The following is a 19270-nucleotide window of genomic DNA, read 5'->3' on the forward strand; positions in this document are numbered from 1 at the left end:
GTTTATGAGGGTTTCTAAAATCTTATTTGTGGCCTGCAATGCTTACATATTATGAGAGCAAGATTTCAATCGTGTTAATAAAACCACTTAGCTCACCATTAAAAGAAATGGAAGCGTGCTCTCTTGAAAGGGCCTATACTCCTGCCTGAGCATCACCAGGCTCAGTGCTAATTCCAGCTGGCACAGTGTGTGCATACATTTGTTACCCATATCCATAGGTTTGCGATGGTGGCAGCCATAACCAGAACTGAGTAACAATGCAGTCGTGCTGAGAAGTAGAAGTGGTCAGGAAACCTCAACTTTTCAGCCCTGGCTCTACTGCCAACCAGTGTTCACTGAGAGGCGTCCAAGACTAGATAGCCTCCAAGGTTCATTTTGGGATATTAAAAGCCTTTAAGCACTGAAAAGGTTGACAAAGCTCTAACATTGACTAACATGGCTGTCTTCTGTATACTGCTGGGCAACCATGCTCATTACCAAGAAGAATGTGGATAGTCCATGAAATCATGCCTACTTAAGTTTTGGGCTCAGCTGGTCTCTTGGGTATTGAGGCATCCAATACCTCTCAATCTGCAGTGTGAGTCTAATGAATGTGTTACCTGAGACGAAATCTGTCAATGTCTGTTAGCTTCTGAATACTTTTTTCCCCCTGCTCTTCATCAATCACTGAAAATGCCCTGACAGCCCTGTCTTCACCACAGGTATTAGAACCAGAATCTACTAAAGGATTCACTCACAATCATTGCAAGAACTCTATGAGGTAGGTACTACTAGTCTCCATTTTACAGAGCAGGACATAAGCACAGAAGTTTACCATATCCGGGGGCAAGACACTTGGAGTGAAGTCTTCTAGATCCAACTACTGCATCCTACCACTAAACCTGAGATTTCATCTTATCCTTCTTCACACTTTTGGCCCAAATCAGGTGGCTGAAAAAACTTTCATTAAAACGCTGCCTTGTGGCATTGACAACAGTCACGAATATGTGAGTTAGGAAGGACAACAGCCTCCAAAAGCTTTCTTACTAATACCACTATTAGGCTATGGGCTTTGAGTTGCTTCTCCAGCGTGGTGGCAGCCTGTCAGGCTCTGGACTGGTTTCTGTCCCCATATAGAGACCTCCTCACTGTACCCTAGTGGACCAGGATGGGAGCTGGCCCGGTTGTGACAGCCATGGTTCTAGTTAACATCAGATATAAACTGGAAAACAAAATCAGCAGAAGGGTGGCGGGGGGTGCGTGGTGGTGGTGGTGGTGGAAGTATAAGAAAAGAAGAGGGCAAGGCTGGAAGTACTATGTCACTTTATACGAGAATGTAATCAAAGATAAAAGGCCAGGAACCCTGACAAGAGTCTTGGAGAATTACAGCTTTATTGTGTAAGGCTTAGTATGTAGATTTTATAAACAATTATTTTTTTTCCATGTTAAAAAAATTATCCCGGTGAGCTTACGCTCAGGCGAGTGAACAGAAATGCGAATGGTTTCAATCTCGCAGCACCAGCTAGGCCTCCCCAACTTCGTTAAGAAACTAGCTACCTTGAAGGAAGTCTTGGCTCAGCCAGGACCTGCTGTGGTCATTAGATTTAATATCCTGTAAAAAGGAGAAAAGAGTCCCCATTCGCTGAAAAGCGGTATTTCTGGACCACAATCCTAAAGAGACGGGGGTGGGGGAGGTGGGGGGGTGGGATGAGGGTTGGTTTGCCCATCATAACCCCACATCTCTGTTTTGGAGGGAAAAAAAAAAAAGTTTGATAGGGAATGCAAAATGGCGACCCGCAGTGACGTCATGCCCGCCTCGGTCGCGTACCGGGGCCTCAGTAAGGGCGGAAACGGGCTAGAGCCACCTCAAGGAGCCTCGGCACCCGCAGCCCCGGCTACCTACGCAAAAGGGAAAGTTTTTAACGTCGGGCGGATGTGTCCCCGCGGATAATTGACTGAGGGCGGAAGCTCTCCTTTTAAGGGCGGAAAGGCTCCAACCCACGGATAATAGCTTCAGCGCCTGTTGCGTTTCAGTCACTTCCGGGGCGGATCGGAAGTTGCTTTGTTTTGCTTCAAGATGGCTGCGGGGATGTATTTGGAACATTATCTGGACAGTAAGAGCAGGCTGGAGGAGGGGGTCAGGGGTCATAGAGTGGTGGGGGGGATCGGGGCTGAGGAGCTGTACGGCCCCGAAGTCCCGGTGGTCAGAAAGTCCCAATTGTGAAGGGGTTCCGTGAAAGAAAATATTGAAGGGTGTGAAGAAAGAGGGGGCGGGGCAGCAGGGTCGAGGCCTGGCTTTTGGGTGTAGACGAGGGAGGGGCTGCGCGGTAGGGCTGAGGGGGGTGTCTCTTGAGGGGCTAATGGGCAGAGCCGGGAAGGTATTTGCCGACCCCATCTCCAGGGTCTCCAGCCTCATATCCATCCCCCATACCCCCCCCCAATCCTTCAGGATCGGTCGTTTTAGTGTATCACCCACTGCCATTTGGAGCAGTGACAAAGACTTGCTAGCAGCTTCTCTGCTCTGTTTTTTCTCAGAAACGGTTTTTCGGGGGGGATCGGGGGTGGTCAGTGACTACTGTCAGATGATAAACTGGAACGCTTCTCTTCTTCCAATTCCTACCAAATGGAAATCTGGTGCTACGCTTATGCCATTTGTGTAACCCACCCCTTCACAGAGCCTGTCACCCTTATGCGCTTACATTCGTGTTGAGAGTCATTCATTCATTCATTCATTTATTGAGGCCTTGCTCTGGGTCAGACATAATGGCAAGTACTGCGGAGATGCCAAAATGATGACACAGACCCTGCCCTCCAGTGCTTATAGTTTAGGAGGAAACAGATTCTGCTAATAAATAATTATAAAACTGTGACAAGTGAAATAATAGAAATACATTACAAGGACAGTTGGTAGCACTGGAGAAAGAGGGGCAAATTACTTGGGGACATAGGTAAAGTTTTACCAGAGGATGTGATGTTTGAATAGAGTTTTGAAGATCGAGTGTTTATTTGCCAGTGTGAAGAAAGAAAGGAAACTGCTGGTTGGGGAAAGCATCAGCAAAGGTATTGTGGTGGGTTTGTGGCAGGTCTAGGAATAGTGAAGTCAGAGTGCTTGATGTATAGGACTCTTAAGGTGGACGATTGGCAAGTGAGCCTGGAGAAGGAGGTGGGAGCTAGGTTGTGCAAGGTCTTTTAAGCCAAGCTAAGAGGCTTGCACACTGTAGATAGTCAAGAACCAACAGATTTAAAAAATAGGTTTCAAAAAAAAAAAATAGGTTTCAATAAAGGAAAATAACTGATGTATGGTAAGTTCAGGTCTCAGAGAGTGACCGAAGTCTTTAGGAGCTAAAGGGACAGATGAAATGGCTCGGTAGTTGAGAGAGAAGGAAGAATACAAAGTGCCTCCTTGATTTCCTGCTTGGGAGGTGAGGTAGATAGGATACCTTCAGCAAGATAGGGAATTCAGGAGTAACAGCAATACACCTAACTCAATTTAAACTTAAGCACAGGCATGGCGATTGTATGAGAGTGAATGAGATCGAGATCATTCAGGGAATATAAGCAAAGTGGGAAACGAGAGGGTTAAAGTATAGTCCCAAGAAAACATTAGCATTTAAGGGACAGGCTAGCAAAACGTCACTGTTGGAATTATCAGAAAATATAGGATGAGATTTGGAATCCTAAGAGGAAGAAAGTTACTGAAGGACAGAAGATGGTGCCAACTGCTGCAGATGTATTTTTTAAGATAGGACATATAGGGATCCCTGGGTGGTGCAGCGGTTTAGCGCCTGCCTTTGGCCCAGGGCGTGATCCTGGAGACCCGGGATCGAATCCCACGTCGGGCTCCCGGTGCATGGAGCCTGCTTCTCCCTCTGCCTGTGTCTCTGCCTCTCTCTCTCTCTCTGTGTGACTATCATAAATAAATAAAATTAAAAAATATATATATTAAAAAAAACAAGATAGGACATATAAAAGATCATTTGTTTTGGAGCTATTTTAGAAGTTTGAAATGGTGTCATGGGAAGAGATTTTTTCTTTTATGGATAGACTTAAGTATATATGTCTTTATTCAGGTATTTATTGAAGACCCTCTGTACTCAAGTCATAGTAAAATGAGAGAGAAGCTAGATGTGTCCAGTCCTTTTGGAGGGTCAGGGAGATAGATACCAAATAACCAGCAGTCCTTCTGGAGGGTTAAGGAGATAGATACCAAATAACCGATTACACAACTAATTCCTTAACCACAGCTGGATAAGTGCCCAAAAGGGTAGAGCTAGAATAACTTGACAGCATAATCCAGAGCACTTGGAGTCTGGAGAAGTCAGAGTTGAGCTGAACTTTGAAGAATGAACAAGAATTCAGTAGGAAAAGAGGTATGGTGGAGGTGGGATGAAGAACACCAAGCAGTGCATTCTGGACAGAGAAGGCAGTGCTTGGAAAGCTGGGGAGCAGGATGAGCCCTGGCAGGTTGAGGGCACTCAGAGAAGGCCAGTCTGATTAGAGCAGACAGCACACAGGGGGATTGACCTGAATCAAGGCTGGAGTAAGGTGAGCATGGGGCAGAAAGTACAAAATAGGAACAGGAATTGTGTGATAGAAGTTATTAGTTATAAAAGCAAAGAGGGGGACTTGATGAGATTTGCATTTTTTTTAGGAGAACATTCTGACTACTATATAGAGAAGAGATTAGAAGTATGTGTGTGTGATGAGTGGAAGGTTCCACTCATCAGATACCAGGTAGGTATCTGGATTGAGGGGAAGGAGCTTGGAGGAATACAAGATTGAGGACAAGGAGCTTGGAGGAGTACAAGGAAAGGAGGGACTGATTGGTAAAGTAAGGTCACTGAAGGGGCAAGTGATGGGAAAGCTGTAAAGAGGTGGCAGAGTTAATTGTGCAGAGATGCAACCACAGCCTCCACTGACAAAGCAATGATGGGTGCTGTTCCAGATAAATCCAGCTGTTCCAAGGAGGGGAAACTGAGTCCTGCTGGACCTGTACTTTAAAAGCAGCTATCACGGGATCCCTGGGTGGCTCAGCAGTTTGGCGCCTGCCTTCGGCCCAGGGTGTGATCTTGGAGTCCCCAGATCAAGCCCCACGTCAGGCTCCCTGCATGGAGCCTGCTTCTCCCTCTGCCTGTGTCTCTGCCTCTCTCTGTGTCTCTCATGAATAAATAAAATCTTTTAAAAATAAAATAAAATAAAATCAGCTATCAGGCCTATGAAGTGCCATGATTCTCAGTTTTTCTTCTCCCTAGGTATCGAAAACCTTCCCTTCGAACTGCAGAGAAACTTTCAGCTCATGAGGGACCTGGACCAAAGAACAGAGGGTACGTATAGAGTAGGGATTTTGAGTGTATAATGAGATTGTACGATCACTTCTTTTTCTCTTTGATGTTACTGTATCATCTGGTCTGAACTGGGGAACTGTGGCTCCTCTCTTTTTTTTTACTCTCTTATATTCTTAAAAGGAGAACAGTGAAGATTTGCACTTCTAGATCAGCTTTTCCATAATAAGTAGAGTATTGTGATGATGCCTCAAGAATTCAAGGATGCTATGTTCTTTGTATCTGCGAGAAGAATTAAAAAAGAAGTCAACCCTAGAATCATTTCTATTCTCTGTATTCAATATATCTATAGGAAGACTGGGATGTTTCTACCCCACTGGATTGTTAATGTTACTATCAAAAAATTCAGTGTGGAAAAAAAAAATTCAGTGTGGCTGTAGACCACAAGTCATGTTGGTAGAGAAGCTCTTAAGAAAGAAAGAGAGAAAGAAAAAAACGAAGAAAAAGTAGCAATTAACAACAGGATCTCTACACTGTATTCTTCAACCTTATAGAAGCACTAGATACCATCTGTGGCCTTCCTTGGATGTTGAGCAAATCTGGCTGCATTGAGGCATTCACTTAGAGCCTAAGACTACACTACAGTGTCAGATTGGTCTCTTCAGGGGCAAAGATATCATCTTTTGGAGCCATCCCCCATACCTGCTAAAGGATATCTATATATAAGACCTATGTCTTATCTTCCGTCCTTATGTAGCCATGCTTAAGGATATGACTGGCTGGTGTTAGAATACCTAAAGCTGTGATTTCAGCTACTCTGGGTAAGTTTACTCATGAAAAGGTGAACATCATGGAAAATCCTGGGTCTAGACCCCCGAGAACTGCCTGCTGAATGCTGAGAACCAGCTTGCTTCCTTTGTATTACACAGTCCCTACTCTTGAGTTCATGCATAGGAAGACCAGTTGGGAGATTATTGAACTACATGCATTTTCAGCTTCCTCCCAAGGCATCACGTGAAACGAGACACAAATATAGTGTGTACACAGAGCCTTCTGGTTGTCTGTCATGGCACCTTGTTATAGTCATTCTTTTGCCTCTTTTCATCAACATTTTTTATGAGTCCTACCAAATAGGAGGCAGTAGACATCTACAGCCTCAGTGTCTGGGGACGTCGCCAGCCTTCCGCTATTAAAATGTTTGGAGCAACATCTAAGATGAACAAACAGGAAAAAAAAGTGATGGGAAATACAAGCAGGTTGCAGACGATGAGCAAAATAGGGTAGAAGAACTGTTACATAAATGAACTAGGGCCTAGTTTTAAACGATGAGTCACAGATGTACAGACCTGGAAGGCAGCAGCAGCAGCAGATGACCCAGCCAGCTTTGCCGCACTCAGAGCTGTCGCAGAATGTTTTTGAGACAAGAAATCAGGAAGCCTGTTAGACAAGACTCATGGTTCAAGAAGCAGCAAGCCCTGCGAAGAAGCATCCTCAGACATAACAAAAATAGCCTTCGGATTAGTGCAACGGGCAGAGACCCCCTCCATGGTTTTCAGGAATTTTAGTTCCAACTCTGATAGCAATGTTTTCAGCACCTGGAGGCACCTCTAAAACAAATACTGTCAATGTGTTGCGTTTCTTGAGTAAGTGGCACAGTACCTGTGAACTCTCGGGGCGTTTTGGTTCGAAGGTTATGATGATGGTCAATGGCAAAGGTCCAAGAAACAAGAGGAAGAAGTGTGTTTCACCTAGCCACTCCGGGGCCTTTGTGACCAGGCCTCTGTCTCTGTTGTAGACCTGAAGGCTGAAATTGACAAGTTGGCCACTGAGTATATGAGTAGCGCCCGCAGCCTGAGCTCCGAGGAAAAACTGGCTCTTCTCAAACAGATCCAGGAAGCCTATGGCAAATGCAAGGAATTTGGTGACGACAAGGTGCAGCTTGCCATGCAGACCTATGAGATGGTATGGCCCTGTTCATGGCTCCCCACCTACCTCCTGTCTAATCCTCGGGGTCCTAGAACCCTCCTTCAGCTGTGTTGGGATCTGTTCTGGGTCTGGGAGAGACACAGAGTATGCCTTAGCCTTATTTTCTTTTTCTGGAACCAGCTGTGTACCTCTCTTTTCCTTCCTTTGCCCCTAGGTGGATAAACACATTCGGCGACTGGACACAGACCTGGCCCGTTTTGAGGCTGATTTAAAGGAGAAGCAGATTGAATCAAGTGACTATGACAGCTCGTCCAGCAAAGGCAAAAAGAGTGAGGAGGGGGGCGGGGCTTGAGAGGTGGGCCAGGACTCCAAGGGAGAAGCAGCTACTGCTCTTCAGCCCAGAGGGAGGGGCAGCAGCTTGGAAGGAGGGGGAAGCAGGAAGACTTAACCATATCTTTTTGTCTCCCTGCCTCCTGGCTTTCCCCCTCTTTCCTAGAAGGCCGGACTCAAAAGGAGAAGAAAGCTGCCCGTGCTCGTTCCAAAGGGAAAAACTCAGATGAAGAAGCTCCCAAAGCCACCCAAAAGAAGTTAAAGCTTGTGCGCACGTGAGTGTACAAGGGAGCATTTTGCCAAATTAGTTTTTCCCCTTGCCCTGCACCCTACCACACACACACACAGACACACACACACACTGCACACACTGCCCCTTGCCACCCTCTCCATCTTCTGTGCCAGCAACTTCTCCTTATCATTGCAGTCTTTGCTGGATAGAGAAGAGAAGGCACAAATCACTTGCCCCACCAGGATGTCTTTCTACCACCTCTGTAGCTTCCCTTTTTGCAGATGACACGTTCTCTTCCTCTCGGCATGCAGAAGTCCTGAGTATGGGATGCCCTCAGTGACCTTTGGCAGTGTCCACCCCTCTGATGTGTTGGATATGCCTGTGGATCCCAACGAACCCACCTATTGCCTTTGTCACCAGGTCTCCTATGGAGAGATGATTGGCTGTGACAACCCTGATGTGAGAACCAACTGTTTTGCCTCCAGATGGGGTTCTGGGGGCCATGAGGGTATGGGTACGAGAGGGGAAGAAATGCTTGAATAGCGGGACTCCAGAATAAGAGGAAGGTGGAGTTGGTTGACCTTGGGACCTCCCAAGATTTCTCCGAAGGGACAGAATATAGGAACTTTTCTAAGAATCTGTGGAGGACCCTTCTTTTCTTTCCTCTGCTCCATCCGGGCCCCTGACTTCCGCTTCTTCCATCTTCCTCCTTTTCAGTGTTCCATTGAGTGGTTCCACTTTGCCTGTGTGGGGCTGACGACCAAGCCTCGGGGGAAGTGGTGAGTGAGAGAGTTGCGGCAGGCGCCGGGCTGCCCCTGAGCTGCATGGAGGAGGGCACTCCCTCTCACTCACATTCTCCCTCCCGCCTCTCTATCGCGTCCCCCTCTAGGTTCTGCCCACGCTGCTCCCAGGAACGCAAGAAGAAATAGATAGGGACCTTGGATTCCCACGGTTTCTTCCACATCCCTGGACCCGGGCTAGTGGGGAGAGGAGAGCCTGTGCTGGGGCCTGGGGGCTCGGGGAGGGTGGATGGCACAACTGCTGTCATCTCTTCTCCTCCCCTCCTCCTGCTCCTGGTGCTGAGGCTGCACCCCAACCCTAGGAAGGAGGGGTGCCACAGCCGCTAACTGGCTGTGCTCTTATTCAGCCTGCCCCCCCTCAGAGGGAAGTGGTCTTGCCCACTGTCCTTTTGCCTCCATGCTGAGGTTGGTGCTGTATTTCCAAGGGATGGTCCTCTTCACCCCCCCCTCGCTCTGTATTAAGGACTAGGGCAGTAGCATGGGGGTGCTCCCCAGCCCTCCTGACTCCCTCCCCCTGCAGGGGGGTGGGCTACGGTGTGATAAACTCTCTTTGTTCTCTTCCCATTTTGTCCCTGGTAGGGGCTCTCCCACAGCATCTGGGCTGTGGCCTTATTTGAAGGGCACCCCTTCCTCTGTGCCAAGAGGATTCATCCTGGCCTTGTGAATGGGAGAGGGGGCAAGGTGGAATGCACAGAACTCACGTGTAAAGGAATTTGAGTAGGTGAATAAAAGCTATACATGTTGGCCTGCTGTGTTTATTGTACAGACCGTATTTTAGTACATGTGCTAAACTTTTTTTTTTTTTTTTTTTTTTTTTTTTGCATCCTCTGGGTTGGATTAGAGGTGGGAGGGTAACATGCCAAAAGTAGAATGAGACCTGGAACCAGATGTGGTACTGGTACCCCTGCACCAGAATTCACAACTTCTCAACTTGGGAAGGATGGAGCCGGCTAGGGGATGGGCCTCAGACCAGGGGTTTCCAAAACGTTTAAGATCATGCATCTTTTCCCCATAAAACATCTTTCACTTAATTTCCAATAAACATGTATTTGTGTTTTCTGCATGTACTATCATACTATTAGCTTGATTTCTTATTTTAAACACAAAACAAAAATATTTCTCTCCGAATTGGATGGATTGTCTTGCTCACCTCCTGCTTGGAAACCACTTCCTTAGATTGGACCATCCTTATACCTGACCACCTCCTCACCTGAACCCTGCTTGTTTGCCCTTTGGGCTCATTTCTTACTGGAGGCTCCCTCTAGTACCTACCCAGGTAGGCCCTGACTTTGTTCCTCAGCTCCATCCCTGCCTGCCCCAGGGCCCAGCCCACGTTCCCAAGGCCCCACCACCCCGTGGGTTAGATTGTTTCTCCAGGCCCCGGTTTTGTCATCTGCAATGCATGGATAAGAGTAACCCCTTTCTGGGAATACCTCTGGGAGTACCTTTCTGATACACAGAACACCGCAGGGCCTAGTCCATGGAAGGTACGGAGTCCGTGCCCTCTGATCCGCGAGAGGCGGGACCCCTACGCCCCGGGTTTGGGCTGGGGGTTGAACCCTGAGCGCGCGTCAGTGCCCGAGGCCCCGCCCCGCCCTTTGTGACGTGGAGGCCGCACCTTCTACTCCCCCGAGGGCGACCCGCGCCCGCCTCCGGCTCTCTGGCTTGGCCCGTTAGAGGCCGCTTCGGTCCGGGAAACGCGGGCAGATCCACTGGGGCCATGAGGAAGCTAGCTGCTGGCTTCCTTGTCTCACTCCTCGAGGGTGAGCTGCCCCCGCCTACCGGAGCCGGCTCTGGCCCGGGGTTCAGTCCTCCGCCTCCCAAAGCCCTTGCTGTGTGGTCCTGAACCACCTTCCTGGGTGGTCGCGTTGGGTTTGCTCCCTAGCTTCTGGGGTCAGACCTCAGCCTGTGTCCCCGGAGTGTGTCACTCCATCAGCCGAGGTCCCAGCATACGCCCCCAGCTCCTGCCTTCCACCGGGCCGCTTGCCAGTCGGTCAGTCCAGCGCCCCGAGCGGGTTTCGGGGTTTGGTCCATCCATCCATCCGTGTGTCTCCTGGCCCCGCAGTGCTGCTCCTACTTCTGACACCCGCCCCAGCCCAGGATTCAATTTCGGCCTCCACGCCAGGCAGCCCTCTGTCTTCCACCGAGTATGAACGCTTCTTCGCGCTGCTAACCCCAACCTGGAAAGCAGAGACTACCTGCCGTCTCCGTGCAACGCACGGCTGCCGGAACCCCACCCTCGTGCAGCTGGACCAGTACGAAAATCACGGCTTGGTGCCCGATGGTGAGGGCCAGACTAGGGGGGCGGGCCTGTGCTCGCCTGAGACCGGAGGGGACGGCCTGCTCCTCACCCTGAAGCCAGAGTCTCCACTCTGCAGACCCGAGGAGCCCACCGGCCTCCCAGTCAGGGAGGACGACGCCCCCTTGTCTGTGTTCACCTTCTCCACCCCTGCCCATTCTCAGGCGCTGTCTGCTCAGACCTCCCTTATGCCTCCTGGTTTGAATCCTTCTGCCAGTTTACTCAGTATCGTTGCTCCAACCACGTCTACTACGCCAAGGTGAGGCTCCAGACAAAGGTTGAATTCAGTGTCCTAGGACCAGAGGTGGAAGGGGTGAGGAAATGAGGATGGGCTCCAGTAAGGCTGCCCTGATATCCTCCCTCCCTGCCTGCCACTTGGCCAGTTTACTGAGATTACATATGAGGTAGGCCCCAACTTTGCTCCTCCACTCCATCCCTGCCTGCCCCAGAACCCGGCCAATGTTCCCACCAAGGTGCCACCACCCCCTGGGTTAGATTGTCTCTCCAAACCCTGGTTTTGTCATCTGCAATGCGGGGATTAGAGTAACCTGAGTCAGTCTCACCTTGGGCATTCAGACCTTCGGGAACAACCTTGTTACTACAAGAAAATCAGGGCAGAGGGAAGTGAAGGGGCAAAGGGACAAGCCCTCCCATTTCTTCTCTAACTCTCTCGAGTGATTTCAAGTCAAACACAAGAGTGAGGGCAGAGGTGTGGCCCAGAGTCTTATCTCACAAGGGAACCCTTTCTCAGGTCTAGAGGGTTCCACCAGGGACCATATCTCTTCATCCCTGCCCAGGAACTGTTAGAGAGGAGACATGCCAGAAAAGGACTGAGCCATGCACTGGAGTAAAAGTCTGCCCCATGGGAAAGGCATGCCCACTGTCCTTCTCTTCTTGCAGAGGGTCCGGTGCTCCCAGCCAGTCTCAATCCTCTCACCTAACACTCTCAAGGAGATTGATGCTTCCTCCGATGTCCCTCCCACCACGATGACCTCCCCCCTCTCATCTCACGTCACAGGTGAGACCCTCCCAGTACCTGGGAGGCTACCTGCAAGCCGTTGCACAAATCCCAGAGCCCAGGAGTTAAGGCACCAGTGTAAGGAATGGGGAAGAATGTTGAGCAGGGTTGGTGGGGGTGGCTGGCAGCAGGCAGCTATTTACATAAGGCAGGAGACTGCTTTTTATGAATACAAGTTGGGGCTTCAGGGTATTTTTCCGACATTACTTCCAAGGCTAGGAAAAATTCACTTTTCCCAGCTCCCCAAAACATTCCTGCATCTGGAAGTCCTCTTAACATCTTCACTCTAGGAACGATCAGTTGCTAGCTATTCAGAATCTTGGGGGTTTCCTAAGTGAGAGGGCCAACAGGTAGTATTTGAGGTGGGAATTAGGGCAGAGGAGCACATGTAAGGGAGGTGGAAAGAACCACAATTGCCTTGGCAATTTTTCTTTTATTTTGATGGTCGTATTAATCCCCCATGCTTTTTTGTGCTTGACTGTGTGAATCAGTGTCTGGGCGGCTTTCCTGTGCCTTTGTGTTTCTGTGCATGTCCCTCTTGCTGCAGAGATGCTCAGGGAGCAGAAGCCTGACTGTTCCTTTCCATTTTCTTTCTTGATCCTTTCCCAAACCCTTGTGCAGCCACAGAACGACAGGCCTTCCAGCCATGGCCTGAGAGGCTTAACAACAATGTGGAGGAGCTGCTGCAATCGTCCTTGTCCCTGGGGGGCCAGGAGCAAGGTTCAGAGCGCAAGCAGGAACAAGGACAAGAGCACAAGCAAGAACAAGGGCAAGAACATAAGCAGGAGGAAGGGCAAGAGCAAGAAGAGCAAGAGGAGGAGCTGGAGGAGGAGGGAAAGCAAGAGGAAGGACAGGGGGCAGAGGAGGGACTGGAGTCAATGGCAGGGCTGCAGACAGACCCAGAGCTCAAGTTCCAGTCAGAATTTGTGTCTTCCAACCCTTTCTCCTTCACTCCCCGGGTGCGGGAAGTGGAGTCCACGCCTATGATGATAGAGAACATCCAGGAGCTCATTCGATCAGCCCAGGAGATGGATGAAATGAATGATCTGTATGATGAAGAACCCGTCTGGAGAAAGCCAACCCGTGACAGGTACAGGCAGTCCTGACTCCCTTCCCGCCACCACCAACCCTATCCCTGATGCTGCCTTTTATGGGAAGGAGAAGCTCCATTTCCCAGCTTTGGCTTCCCAGACCCACTCAGACCTGCTTGGGCTTCATGTGTGTCTAGCAACTGTCTGCCTCAGCTGTTCTGTCACCATCGCTGGCTTAAGCACTGTCCTAGATGCTCATTCTCTGTGTGATGTAGTGGCAAGAGCCCTATACCTGCAGCCACCAGGCTTGGTTTCTGCTCTTGTCTCTGTCTCGGATTAGCATTGCAACTTTGGGGAGATTACTTCCCCTTTCTGGACCTCAGTTCCTCATTTGTAAAAGGAGGCAGCTGGTTTGGAGGCCTCTAAAGCCCCGTCAGCATGCTGAATGTGTGTGACCAAATCCAGACACCAAGAGGAGGGGCAAAGAGTGGATGTGGCTTTCTGTCCCAGCCCTCTGGCCCATCCTCACCAGCCAGTGCTGTCTTCTTGCAGCCTCCTGCAGATGCCCCATGTAGAGGCTTTGCTGGTGCTGTGCTATTCGATTGTGGAGAACACCTGCACCATAACCCCCACAGCCAAGGCCTGGCAGTACGTGGAGGAGGAGATCCTTGGTTTTGGGAAGCCGGTACGACTGCAATGCTGTTTAATGGATACATGCTCAATGATAGCTATCCTTTGGGCCTGGCGCTATACTGGGACTTGAGAGTATGGGGAAAGGCTGGTCTCTCCAATGAGTGAGAATCCCTTCTTTGGAAGGACATCTCCAGTTCACCTTAAAGGAAGAAGGCTCAAGACCTAGTCTGGAACCCATTCCAGTCCAGAGTTCATTCTTCACTTCTCTAAGCTGTTAGGCTTGAGTTATCTCCTGATCTAGTTCACCATCTTCAATACTTAGCATTGCCTTAGATGCAGTGATCCTTTCCAAAGGGGTCACAGAACCCATTCCAACAATCTGTAGAGAGATCCTAGTCTCAATATGCCCTCAGAACCCAGTGAGTCCTATTCCCAGGAAGGTACTCTATAGGTTTCCAGATAATACAAGTTAGCAAATATGTGTTAAGAGTGAACATGCCATCCATTCATCCATTTGCTCAACAAATAATTGATTTTTTTAGTACAGCATACCAACTCTGTGCTAGGTACTTGAGATGTTGGTGATGAGTAAAATCTTCTTAGAGTCTGGTAGGAGAGACAGATGAGGAGACAGAAGAGTATGATGGGTAATTGCAGCCATGGATAAGTACAAAGTCTAGAGGCAGCAGATGCGGGACCCCATGGTCCATGTTTGGGAAGGAACAGAGACCTGAAAATAAAAGAATTTAAGCAGGCAAAAGAAGGGGCTTGGTGGAGATTCCTGCTAGAGGGAATAGTAGGGGACCCAGAATGAACATACTGCTCCTGGCCTTAAGGGGTCCAAGAGCCATGAAGGATTCAATAGCATTGTAAAAGAAGTGTGTGGTAAGCATTGGAGAGAGATTCTTTTTTAAGATTTTATTTGTTGAAAAAAAAAAAGATTTTATTTGTTAATTGATGAGAGACACACAGAGAGAGGCAGAGACATAGGCAGAGGGAGAAGCAGGCTCCTTGCAGGAAACCCGATATGGGACTTGATCCTGGGACTCTGGGATCACTCCCTGAGCCAAAGGCAAACACTCAACCGCTGAGCCACCGAGGCATCCCAAGGGTTTGTTTTGTTTGTTTTGTTTTGAGATTTTATTTATTTGGGAGAGAGAGAGCATGAATGTGGGAGGGTGTGAGTGGGGGACAGAGGGGGGACCAGAGGGAGAGGGAGAGGCAGACTCCCTGCTGAGCAGGAAACCCAAAATGGGGCTTGATCCAGGACCCTGGGATCATGACCTGAGCCAAAGGCAGATGCCTAACTGACTGAGCCACCCAGATGCCCCTGAGACTTTTTTTCCCCCTAGTGTAGCAAGTTCAGGAGTCATGGAGAGCTCCCTGGATATCTGGGTTTGGTTAAGGGAACAGTCAGAAGCCCATTTTACTGGGAGCAGGGTGGCAGGAGATAAGAGTCAGAGAGATAGGAAGGATCACAAGGTGAAAAATCTCAATCAGCTGTCTGAAGTATTTGTATTTAACTTGGTAGGAAAAGCTAATCCGATAACAATTTTGAGTCAGGGACATGATGATGATCTCTTACATGTGAGGAGTAAACAGGTGACATAAGAGATTTCATGTGCTGTGACCAAGGGGGAGAATGGTGTGGACCGGACTTGCTGGTTAGCAAGACCCACCCGAGAATGCTGAGGAGGCCCAGTCAGGGCACGGACCCCAGCTAGGAGATGGGTAACTCCACTCTGAAGAACATCTTCCGAGGACTTGGAGGTTTTAGACTTAGGTTCTTGGGTAGAGTGTAGGTTTGGGGGTTAGCTGGGAGAGAGCTCCACCATCTATCAGGCTCCTGTTCTGAGTGGATTACTCAGCCTCAACTGAGCCCCGTTTCCTCATCAGTCAAATGGAAATGTTTCTAGTGGAGATGTTTCTAGCCTAGATGTTTCTAGTACAGGGCTCTGGTGAAGGCTAGCTGGACTGCGAGCATTTGTGGCCGTGGTGCCTAGCAGTGTGTCGACTCTGTAAATACTAGTATTATCATTAACAGAGAGAGAAAGGGACTGGCATGAGTCCTTGTCAGAGGCTAAGGATGTCTGTCAGATACTTGGCGATGAGGATTTGGAGCTCAGGAAAGAGATTGGAACTGCTGATAAAGATTTGGGTGTGGCCCACAGGAAAGTGAAGGTTACCTGGGAGTAGGCACATCATTGAAGAAGAGGGTGAAGAGTTAGAGCCCTGAGGAAAGGTCCTGGAGGAGCCTTTGGGGAGGGGGCGGGGAGGAAAGCTGGAGAAGCCTTGGGAGGAGCCTTAACACAAAGACATTCTGCAGGGGCTCAAAGTGTCTCAGCCTCATTCTATCAACCACACTCCTGCTCCAGGTCTGTGATAGCCTTGGGCGGCGACACTCAGCCACCTGTGACCTCTGTGACTTCTGCTCCCTGAAGCTGGAACAGTGCCACTCAGAGGCCATCCTGCAGCGGCAGCTGTGTGACAGCTCCCACAAAACACCCTTCATCAGCCCCTTGCTCATAGCCCAGAGCATGTCCATCGGTACCCAGGTACCTAGCCGGGCAGCCTGCAGTGGGGAGGCCTGAGGCTCCAGGCAGGACTGGACAGTGGGAAGGGAGGTCTGTAGGGGGGAAAGGGGCGTGCACCTCTCCCCTGTCCCTTGTGCCACAGGTAGGGACCCCAACATCAGGCCGCTTCTACGGGCTGGATATGTATGGCGGGCTCCGCATGGACTTCTGGTGTGCCCGACTAGCCACCAAGGGCTGTGAAGATGTTCGAGTGTCCGGCTGGCTCCAGACAGAATTCCTTAGCTTCCAGGATGGGGATTTCCCCACCAAGGTTGGAGCCTTTCCCCAAAGCCCAACCCTGCCCCAGTTATTCCAGTTCCTTCCAATTCCTTGCTCCAGTAGCCCTAGGATGTACGAGGGGGCTAGGGAACCGGCCCTCATTGAGCCCTCCTGCTTCTTTCCAACAGATACCCTGCCACCCCCTCTCAAAGAAAAGAGCAGGATTGTGTTGGTCAAAGGAGGAGGAATCAGAGGGGCGGAGGGGTGGGAGAGCCAGGGACTGGGAGGCAGGAGACTGAGGTTCTGATCCCCGCTCTGCCTGTTACCTGCTGTGGGGCTTCGGTCAAGTCACTTCCCACACTGGCCCAAAGTGAGACTCACCTCTACAACTGATGACTAGGTAATGCCTGAGGTGTCACTGACCTGTGACCCAGTGCTGGCCTGCTTCAGTCTGGCAGGGCTCCTTGCCCTATAGTTCCAGGGCTTCCCCTGCTCAGTGGGATCGACTTTGCTCCCTCCCTGCCCAAAGTTACCTCCCTTCTGGAGCTACCAGTTGTTCACTGACAGCCAGATCCCTCTTTTCTGTGGTTTAACAGGAAAAAATCAAGGCCAGGAAAAGCCAGGACAGCTTAAAGGGCTGGTAGGGCCCCTGCCTAGCTCTTATCCCCGGGCCCCTAGACCTGAAAAGGGTCTCAGAGGTCATCCTTCCCTCTCCCCTGGATTTATAGATGGGGAGGCAAGATCCACAGAGGGGGAAGTGGTGCACCCAAGGTCACACATTAGAGATTCTTCTACCCTCTCCCTCACTTAACCATCACTAGAAGACTCCCTGAGATTGGGCCATTAATTGGGCCCCCTTCCCCATTCCCTCTTCCTTGGCTACTTTCCCAGCAAGCTGACCAGCAAGGCAGGCACTTCATTCTCTGGCTCCTGGTGTCTTTTCAGCACCAAGCTGTGACTGAGGGTGGGGCAAGAAAGGCAGAGGCGACAGAGGCCTATTCCTCAGAGAGGGGGCACCCCAGGTGTGGAAGGGCTGGGTCTCAAGGGATCTGCCCCTGGCCCTGGTTCTGCCATCATGGGCTCTCTGGAGGATGGGTGTCTTAGAAGGCTTCTGATATCTCCCCACCTCCCCATTCCTGGATCCTGGCTTAGATTTGTGACACAGACTATGTACAGTATCCAAACTACTGTGCCTTCAAAAGCCAACAGTGCCTGATGAGAAGCCGGGACCGGAAGGTGAGCCCCTCACCCTGCCCCCTCCTCCTCCTCCCTTCGGTCACCACAGGGGGTCTACTGGGGTGAGAATGAGTTCCCAAATTCTATCTCTGGGCAGAAGCTTCCACCAAAGCCTCCTCTCCCACTCCTCCTGTCTTGGAGTAAGTGAGGCCCTCCCAGGCAGGGACGAAGGGGAGTCTAGGAGGCATGCTACAAATAAGAGGCACCACAGCAAGACTCCCTAGCTGGGTTAGGCATTGGATATTGAAGTGTCCTTCTTGCCTCTTACTCTTACTCACCCAATAGTCTAGAATAAGTTACTTCCTCTTCCATCCTCAGCCTCCTCACTTCTTGAAGGAGAGGTTGGGCTACTTGGCGTCTCTCGCAGCCTTAAAAACCTACATCTGTTTCCTCCTTCCTTCTACTGCCCTGTGCCCATCCCTGCTCACATCTGGTTCTTGCGGGACTTCTGACACTTCCCTCCTGCCACACCTCTGCCTCTTGGGCTCTGTGATGCAGACTCCGTGTCCCCAACCCCTGTGTAGGTGTCCCGTATGAGATGTCTGCAGAACGAGACTTACAGTGTCTTGAGCCAGGCTAAAAGCGAGGACCTTGTACTTCGATGGAGCCAGGAATTCAGCACCTTGACTCTAGGCCAAGCCGGATGAACTCAGGTCCATGCTACCTCCACCCCAGCCCTACCTTCCCACATTCTCCATTGCCTTTAGACCCCATCTGTCAGTTTGCTTTCCTGGCTGCCACTTGTGGGTCTCTCACCTTGCCCTGACTCACATTTGCCTTGGGTTGGAGCAGTAGTCCCAGAGAGGTCCATGATGGGCACTCCACTCGCCTTAAAAAGGATGTCTTTACATAAAGTGTTTATTTTCAATCTGTGTGGCCTACTTTGGTGATGATCCCATCCTCAGCACTGCCATCCTACCCCATGGGAATCAACACTTCAACCCCTGGGATTCATGGATCCATCTGAAGATGATAGAACCTCATGAATTGTACTCAAGGAAGTAGCCACTTGCCAGGAAAAGACCTAAGGAATCAGGAAGTTGGATTGAAGGAAGCCATGGCTGGGGTCTTAGGGATTGTGTGGGTCATGAGGGTGTGTGTCTTCATTTCTAAAGCCTATGCCCTCAGACAAGTATAAGATTGTCCCTCAGGAGGATCAAGGCTGGAATGTGACTGAGATTATGTCCCAGGGGGAACAACCCCAGGAAAGTAGGGCAAAACTTACACTTTATCAGGAGGGAGGGGAAAGCTGGGACCCAGAGCTCAGGAAACCCTTGATTTAACATCCAGTGATGGGCCAGATGATCTGAAGGTTGAGGTGGTCCTATCTTGACAACATACATTCAGGTCTGCCTCCAGCATTGGCCTTTAATAACTTGGGAGCTCCTGAAATGTGTTCTAGGGACACAAATATTTGGGAAACTGTAGTCTCTCCTTCTACAGGTGCATGGTGGTTAACAGCATTTAAAAAAAAACCCTGTTTATTATGGAAAAATTCAAACATGCACAAAAATAGAATAGTATGATGCACCCCATGCACCGTTCACCCAGCTTCAATTATGAACACATGGTCAATCTTCTAATGGCAGGGTAAACGCTCTGAGAAACCCTGTCATAGAGAAACCTGTTCAGTCTAGTGTTTCTCAGACTTATTTGACCACAATATCCTTTTTCATCTATGCTCAAAAACTTTAAGTTGCTTTTGTGTATTG

The 19270-nt window shown here is 49.8% G+C and overlaps 2 protein-coding genes across 5 annotated transcripts; both read left to right on the plus strand.

Moving 5' to 3' along the window:
- Nucleotides 1-1985: 1985 nt before the first annotated feature.
- ING4 (inhibitor of growth family member 4) lies at nucleotides 1986-9293 on the plus strand. Of its 4 annotated transcripts, none has more exons than XM_025995329.2 (8): nucleotides 1986-2093; nucleotides 5232-5303; nucleotides 7057-7223; nucleotides 7402-7516; nucleotides 7684-7792; nucleotides 8061-8208; nucleotides 8467-8528; nucleotides 8639-9293. In XM_025995329.2, the coding sequence occupies exons 1-8, from the start codon at nucleotides 2057-2059 to the stop codon at nucleotides 8676-8678; spliced, it is 750 nt and encodes a 249-aa protein (XP_025851114.1). In that variant the 5' UTR covers nucleotides 1986-2056; the 3' UTR covers nucleotides 8679-9293. The 4 variants fall into 4 exon arrangements, with proteins under 4 accessions (XP_025851114.1, XP_072622257.1, XP_025851117.1 ...); XM_072766156.1 differs by having other exon boundaries at nucleotides 7402-7507; XM_025995332.2 differs by having other exon boundaries at nucleotides 7402-7507; nucleotides 7687-7792.
- An 893-nt stretch (nucleotides 9294-10186) lies between these two features.
- ACRBP (acrosin binding protein) lies at nucleotides 10187-18426 on the plus strand. The gene is made up of 10 exons (XM_072766155.1): nucleotides 10187-10312; nucleotides 10615-10833; nucleotides 11013-11107; nucleotides 11749-11866; nucleotides 12488-12956; nucleotides 13450-13582; nucleotides 15906-16085; nucleotides 16207-16374; nucleotides 17475-17558; nucleotides 18083-18426. Exons 1-10 carry the CDS (start codon nucleotides 10270-10272, stop codon nucleotides 18203-18205), a joined length of 1632 nt encoding a protein of 543 aa, XP_072622256.1. The 5' UTR covers nucleotides 10187-10269; the 3' UTR covers nucleotides 18206-18426.
- The last annotated feature ends 844 nt before the right edge of the window (nucleotides 18427-19270 follow it).

This window comes from Vulpes vulpes, chromosome 8 (genome assembly GCF_048418805.1).
Source record: "Vulpes vulpes isolate BD-2025 chromosome 8, VulVul3, whole genome shotgun sequence".
NCBI classification, from domain to species: Eukaryota; Metazoa; Chordata; class Mammalia; order Carnivora; family Canidae; genus Vulpes; species Vulpes vulpes.